The sequence below is a fragment of the Cyanistes caeruleus genome, chromosome 14 (assembly GCF_971803275.1).
Source record: "Cyanistes caeruleus chromosome 14, bCyaCae1.hap1.1, whole genome shotgun sequence".
Classification (NCBI taxonomy): domain Eukaryota; kingdom Metazoa; phylum Chordata; class Aves; order Passeriformes; family Paridae; genus Cyanistes; species Cyanistes caeruleus.
Genome location: NC_141714.1, coordinates 15,261,083 through 15,268,307, shown reverse-complemented (window position 1 = coordinate 15,268,307; position 7,225 = coordinate 15,261,083). Strand labels below are relative to the sequence as shown.

The window sequence follows — 7,225 nt, the reverse complement described above, 5'->3', positions numbered from 1 at the left end:
ACAGAGCAATTTGTGCCTGAGCCTCAGCTCCAGAGCATCTTATGGCTTTAGGTCTCCCCAGCTGAGGGGAGGTAACGGGACAGAGTTGCTCAAGAAGCCAAAAGAAACAATAGTGTCCCAGCTCCTCTATTAGTCACCAGAAATCGAGTCATGACTAGACTCAGCAGGGCTCAGAGAAAAGAAAAAGTGGTGACTTCATGCTGGACCGGATTTTAAAATCCCTTTTTTTCCTTTGCTAAAGTCTCTATCACCACTTATTTTAGGTAGGAGGGTGCCAAAAGGAAAGGGGTGGGGGGAAGAAGGCTAAAAACCGCATCTAAAATCAGGACAGTTGCTATTAAAACAGAAAAAAAAAAAATCCTGTTTGAATATTTTATTCTTAAACATAACAAACTTCCTCCGAGTGTTGTCACAAGTACTTGTGGCTGCTCTACGTGGCTCGGTGAAGCCTGTAGAAATGTGTTCTGGTTTGCAAAATATTAATTAAAAAGAACAAAACAAAATCCACCCCCCCCCCCAAAAAAAACCAACCAAACAAACAAAAAAACCCAAAAAACCAAAATACCCCCACAACCCAACTCAACTTGCTGTAACAGCAGCAGTACTTGAAGGCAGCCCCCGCTGGGGCAAGGTTACCTCTGGGGTAAGGGCAGGAGCTGAAAGGAGCAGAGGCCTGGACCTGGGAATCGGCGTTTTCTTTGGGATTTGGTGGTTTCTGGAATGTGGAGGCAGTTTCCTATCTGCTAAGCCTGCTCTAGTTATTCCTCTTCCTCTCGCACTTCCTGCTTTTGCTTTCCAAGCTCTAGGTCGAGGCACTTTTTCCTCCTCCTCCTCCTCCTGAGGATGAATGTAAACACCACTGAGCCTGTCTCACCCACCTCCCCTCGCCCCCCGGCTTCCAGCTCCCCCTGGGAAGGCAGGAAGCCAGAACCCCCTTCCTGGCTGTCGTTAGCGTGCACAAGCAGGAGCCTGGCTGGGATTTTGGGACGGGAGTCCGTGTCCTCCCGCTCCCCCCTGGGGTGCTCTTGCCAGCGCAGCATCCCAGCAGAGCCCCCAGCTCTCCCACCAAGCCTCGTGTGAAGGTCACAGAGCAGAGTATCAGTGCAGTAATACTTGAAATACTGAGACAAGGCACACCCAACAGCCTTTCCTCCTCACAACGCTCTCCCCACCAGCTTTTTGGTTTGATCCGAGTCTCCCCGCGAGTCACAGAGGACAATTGTGCTTCCTGCATTCACATATAGGAATAAATAGCTCTGGATCAGTTTCCTTTATGGCCGGATTACAGAACCCCTGAAATACTGATACGCTTTATGAACAGCAGCACTGTGCAGTTCCGTGGGTGTCCTTGGCCACGCCAAGTTCCTCTCTAGGATGCGGGTGCATCTCCCAGGCGGATGGCCCCAAAGAAAGTCGTGTGCTTGCTCATGTTGATGGAGATGTCAGCGTGGACCATCTTCACGGCGATCTTCTGCCTGGCCTTCAGCAGGCACACCCCGGCCGTGTAGCAGGTGTTGAAGTTGGTCTTGCCGGTCTCGATGCTCCGAGTGCACTGCAGAAAGGGCTTCTCGTCCACCACCACCTCGTAGCTGGCAAAATCGGTGAAGTTGATGTAGTAGACCTGGTGTGGAGAAGGGAGAAGGGAGGTGTCAGGGAGGGGGTTGGGGTGTGGGGAGCAAGGGCAGCGTCCTGGGGGTGTGGGCAGCCCCTCCTGGCCCCAACACCTGCGCTCACAGGTGACCTGTGCGGGGCAGGGGGAGCTCCAAACCAACCAGGAACCTCCTTTATTCCGCTTCAGACTGACCCAAGCATGCAGAACGCCCTGAATCCATGTGCCTAAGGCTGAGCTACCGTCCTGCTTATTCCAGGGAAGGGACAAGCCTGCACAGAGCCATGCAGGACCCCCTGTGTGCTACAGCAGCTTCTCACCCCACACACAGACACACACATTTGACTGAAGGCCTCTTGCACTTACCTGGCCAGTCCTGCTTCCTGGTGCCAGGAGCCTCCTTTAGTGGTGACATCAGAACTGCCCTAAGGTGCTCTGGGAGCTGCCTCCTGGGTAACTGGACTCGGTGCTTGCACAGGCACGAGCTATTACAGTGAAAAGGCTCTCCCAGCCTCCACAGCTTGGAAGGAAATCACCTCACAGTGTTTCTACTGATTGAACTCCCTGATTTCCAAGGCCCTGTGACTCTATTTGTCCTCCTTTAACCCTCTCCCACACCCTGATTCTGATTCTGGTGAGACTTCTGATTCTTAAAGAACTGCAAGAGGAAGACCTGTCGAAGGAGAAGTCAGTCTCAGGGAGCTGCTCCTTCCTGAGGAAGTTAATCCAGCCCTTTTGGAGGCAGGAGCTGCCTGAACACTGAATCCCTTTTTTATTTCTTGATGGACTACAAACTATGAGGCTTCAGTGGGCCAAGACTGTGGTCAGCAATCAGCACCAAGCCCTCGGGAAACAATTACACTTTGGCCCATGTGGAGTTCTATTTTCTGTCCCCATCCAAACTGGACACGTGTCACCAATTCCATGGAAGAGCATCCATGGGCCACTTCATCCCAGAGCTGGTTCTGGGATGGAGCTACACAGAACAGGGGGAGGCAAACGGAGTCACCTGGGCTGGAACCCGGCCAAACCACCTGGGCTGGGAGTCCTGCGCTTCCAGAGTGACACAGCTCCAAAATAACCACAAGCGAGCAGCGTTTGCGTCTTTAGGGCGCTGAGCTCAGCGTGCTGCCTGCAGGGAGGTTTGGGATGACCTGCACGGATAACTGGAGGGATAACCCCGGGATTGGTGGGTGTGGGGTGTGATTTCAGTGACTAATCCCCTGGCGGGCGGTGTCCTGGCGGTGACAGGGGTGTGTGACACTCCTCCCCACACCCATCCTGAGCCGAACAGCTCCACACGAGCTGCTGGCATTTGGTTGTTGTCTGGAGCCCTCTCGTGGTTCATGCAAGGCTTCCACCGGAACACAAGAATAGGAGGAGTTAGCCTAGGACCGTACTCACTTCTACCTGACTATAGATGAAGTATGTGCCGTCCACCAGTACCTCCAGCTCCCCACTGCGGGCATGCAGCTTAAACACCTTGGGGTTCAGAGTGATGCGAGACCAGTCATTGAGGACTCCACCTGAAAGATCTCAGTATGAGAAAACGGCGGTCACTCAGTACCCGTCAGGAGGAAAAGCGCAGGAGCAACACAAACACAGTCACAGCACGACAGGGAGCAGGGAATTCCCAGGGGGAATCCCAGGATTACAGGCTAGGGAGTGGGAGCAGGGACTCCTCTGTAGCTCTGAGCACACCGTGGCTTGCGGGGTCGCCTGTTCCCCCAACCCTCTGTGCTGTCAGCCTCAAAACCCAGCCTGCTGTGTGCTCTGCTCATCCCAGGGCTGGACACGGACCTGCCTCCTCCTGAGCCTGCAGCTGAGCTTGTTTGATCCCTGTTCCCGATTGTGTCCATGGGAATGGTCATCACGGAACCATCATGGAATGGTTTGGGTGGGAAGGGACCTTAAAGCCCATCCCATTCCAGCCCCTGCCATGGGCAAGGACACCTTCTCCTACTCCAGGCTGCTCCAAGCCCTGTCCAAGCTGGCCTTGGGCACTTCCAGGGATGGGGCAGCCACAGCTTCTCTGGGCACCCTGTGCTAGGGCCTCGCCACCCTCACAGGGAAGCATTTCTTCCCAATCTCCCATCTAAATCTACCCTCTTTCAGCTTAAAGCCTTTCCTTCTTGTCCTGTCACTTGTCCAAAATCCCTCTCCAGCCCTCTTGGAGTCCCTTCAGGCACTGGAAGGGGCTCCCTGGAGCTTTCTCTTCTCCTGGCAAATGGAGGCCAGCTTTGGGTCACACGGTGGATTTTAATTCTGGTGTTCCTTGACTTCACCAGTCCTGACTTTGTACTTGGGATGATTTTAACAAAACCTTTGCCTTTACAATTCCTAAGGTTTTCAAAAGCCAGAATAACAACAAAGTAGGAAATTGCATCATAACACAGTAACCCCTAACTGGGGTCCCTCAGCACAGTCAGGGATTTATGGATCCACCACCCAGCCCTTTGGCACTGGAATTACTGGAATAACCTAGGGACAGACTTTGCTGTGAGCCCCAAACTGGGCCAATCTCTGTAGGTGCTTCAGTTTATCAAATTCCACTCTTTTCCTTCCAGTCTCCATCTGCCTGTCCTCTCCCTGCTCCCAGCTGGAGCTCGCCAGGCTGGCAGCTGGACAGCATTCCTGGCTCCCAGCTCTGGATTGTTCCTGAGCAGCAGGGAAGGACACTCACAGGGCATTCCCGCTCTTAGAGAGCAGCGTTCCCTCTGGAAACCCTCAGCATTCCCAGTAATGAAGGGATAATTGCTTTCTGAACGTAAGCAAACGGCATCTTTTCCCTCACATTGCTCCTGGGAACGGGCGGTTTCCTTTTAATTTTGGGGAGCTGCAAGCACAAGTCCCTATCCATGAGAAATTCCAGCTGCCACTGCTCACAGGGAAAGCTGCCTTCCCACAGAAGCAGTGGCCAGCCCTCCTCATCCCACTTGTGTGAGGCAGGAATTCATGGACAGGGATCCTGCAGCTCCTTCCTGCTGCCCCCACCCTCGGGAGCCGCATCCCATCCAGTGTGGGATTGGGGCAAGGATGGATGGATGGATGTGATCCCTGGGGAGCTGCACGTGGGGATCGGGGAGGGGACAAGCCAGCTCCTCTCCAGCACAGCCAGAGCAGGGAGGCAGGAGGTGATGAATGAGCCCCAGCTGTTGGCAAGGAGAGCAGGAACTTGAGAATTTGGATGGGGATCTGGGAAAGAGGAGGAGAGCAAGGAGCAGCCTGTGGATGAGAAATGGCTCAGCAGCATCTGGGATTGAAGGCTGGGGTGGGGGAAGAGATGCTCCCAGGAGGAGCTGGTGGCTGGACACCTCTGTGTCCTCTCATCACTGGGTCTTCCCTGCCTTAAATTCCTGGGAAACTGGAGGAAAATGGGAAAATAGGGATGAGACAGGACAAGGATCCACTGAGGGCTTAAAATAGAATGGGGGGAAAAAAGGCCTGGTCATGGAGGGGCTGGGGAGGCACAAGATGTACCTGGGGGTCAGGGGGAAGGGAGATTTACTGGGACAGAATTACTGGGATGTGCAGAACAGGGATAATCTGGGAGATAAACAGGAGCTCAGGGGAAAGGGGGGTGGAGACTCCACACAAGAGTTTTCCTGGGGGGTCTGGGTGGGAGTATTGGAGGGCAGGGATGGGCTGGGATCATCCTGGAGCTGTGTCATGGGATGGGATCCAGGATCCCTATGGGTGCAGGAGGGGCCCTTCCCAGTACCCACAATTATCAAGAGATCCTTACCATTCTTCACTTGGATTGCTGAGCCTTGGCCTTGGAGATGGACCACAGCTGGCTGCAAGGGAGAGCACAGAGATTGAGGATTAATGGGAAGCACTGCACCAGTCTGGGAAAATCCCCCCCAAAGCTGTTTTTTTCCATGGAAAGATTAACCCACCTGGATGTCTCTGGAGCTGGCCTTGTCTGTGGCACCTGCAAAAGGCAATTCCACATGATTGAAGAGGAAGGTTGAGTGAAAAATCACACAAATAAAACTTCTTCTATCCCAAAATAACCCTTAAACCCCCTTATAAATAAATTTTTTTTACCTCAAAATAACCCTGAAGCCCCATGCAAATCACTTTTCTTACTCCATAATAACCATTAAACCTCTGTTTTAACAGGAGAAGGAATATGGGGTGCAGGTAATGTTAAAATACATAAACCAGAAATATTAAATATTCAGAAATATTCAAAAACAAATAAGAAAAACACTCATCCTACATTTCCCTAGTTTATTCACAGCATTTCTGTCCAACCATCAAAATTCTTCATTATTCAACAGGTTTCCACTAGAAGGAAAAATTCCTCAACCCATTCCCTGATCCACAGTGGGAATAAAACCTCTTGGCTGCCAAGATGCCAAGTTTCTCTCTGCAGGTCATTCATTGCCTCTCCCTTCCCTGGGAACCAAATCCTAATTAAGGAGGAGATGCCTGTGGCAGCACAGCACGGAGCTGAGGGGCTCCTGCTGCTCCCATTTAATGGAATCCCACAGAATCCCAGAATCCCAGAAATTCAGCATGGTTTGGGTTAGAAGGGACCTTAAAGCCCACCGAGTTCCACCCCAGCCGTGGGCAGGGACACCTTCCATAGGCTGCCCCAAGCTCTGTCCCACGTGGCCCAGGACACCCGAGCCCTGCTCCAGGCCGTGGTGCCATGGCACCCGGTGACACCTCCGGCATTCCCGCCGGTCCAGCCGGGAGCAGAGGGCACGGATGGATCCTTACCTGAGGGGCCCTGCACTCCAGGTGGTCCCTGAGGGCCTGGCGGGCCAGGGGGACCGGGCGGTCCCATGACGGTTGTGCCTGGAATCCCAGGGATGCCGGGAATGCCGGGGGGACCCTGCGGCCCGGGAGGCCCTGGTGGCCCTTGGGGACCGTTGGGCCCTGGAGGACCAGCCTTTTTACCTGGAAAACACAAGGACAGGCGTTACCTGGGGCTGTGGGGTGGGCTTGGAGCCGCAGGAAGTGGGAGGTTGGGGATGGATGCTCCTGGCTGCAGGCAGGGATGAGGAGGAGCTGCAGGACAGCCAGGGTGAGGGTCCTACAGCTCCACAACACAAGGACAACACTGCCACCAGGGCAGGACCAGGTCACCACCCTGGGGGCTCCTTCCTGCTGGGAATTAAACGAGGCATGGGGATTCTCCAGGGCCTCTCAAGGGATGGAGGCTCCAGGGGTCTCTTCCCACAGCTCCGGTCACAGCTCTGCTCTCGGCATGGGGTCAGTCCTCAAGTCCCATGCCCTGGCTGGTCACATCCCTACAGACCCAGGATCATCTCTGGATACAGCCAGGATGCTCTCACAGCACGTTCCAACACACCCAGCCAAGGCTGGGCTGTTCTGGTCCAGATGAACCACTCTGCAGTCACTCAGTTTGCCAGATGGAGAACAGGGATAATCTTTCCTACCTGTTGCACATTAGGATTGGGAGATGATCCCCATGGCTTGGTCTCCTCCAGAGGGCAGTTCAGAGCTGAGCTCCAGCTCTTCCCCAGCATCGCTGGAGGAGCCCCTGTGCTGCTTGTGCCTCAAAATAATTCAATATTTTGGGCTTGAGGGGCTCGGGAAGGACTAACCCCATCCAGGGGATGGAAACACTGGTGAATTGTT

General features: G+C 53.8%; 1 protein-coding gene across 5 annotated transcripts in view; it reads right to left on the bottom strand.

Moving 5' to 3' along the window:
* Positions 1 to 358: 358 nt before the first annotated feature.
* EDA (ectodysplasin A) overlaps positions 359 to 7,225 on the bottom strand; it is a 61,336-nt gene continuing 54,469 nt past the window's right edge. Inside the window, exons 4-8 of one of the 5 annotated variants that reach the window (XM_086850418.1) lie at positions 6,341 to 6,520; positions 5,509 to 5,543; positions 5,355 to 5,406; positions 3,056 to 3,144; positions 359 to 1,621 (exon numbers count right to left, since the gene is read on the bottom strand). In XM_086850418.1, the coding sequence (XP_086706544.1) occupies positions 1,370 to 1,621; positions 3,056 to 3,144; positions 5,355 to 5,406; positions 5,509 to 5,543; positions 6,341 to 6,520 (608 nt within the window). In that variant the 3' untranslated portion in view covers positions 359 to 1,369. Of the gene's footprint in view, positions 1,622 to 3,013; positions 3,145 to 5,354; positions 5,407 to 5,508; positions 5,544 to 6,340; positions 6,521 to 7,225 lie in introns of all 5 variants that reach the window. The other 4 variants (XM_086850416.1, XM_086850414.1, XM_086850417.1 and 1 more) reach the window with 4 other exon arrangements.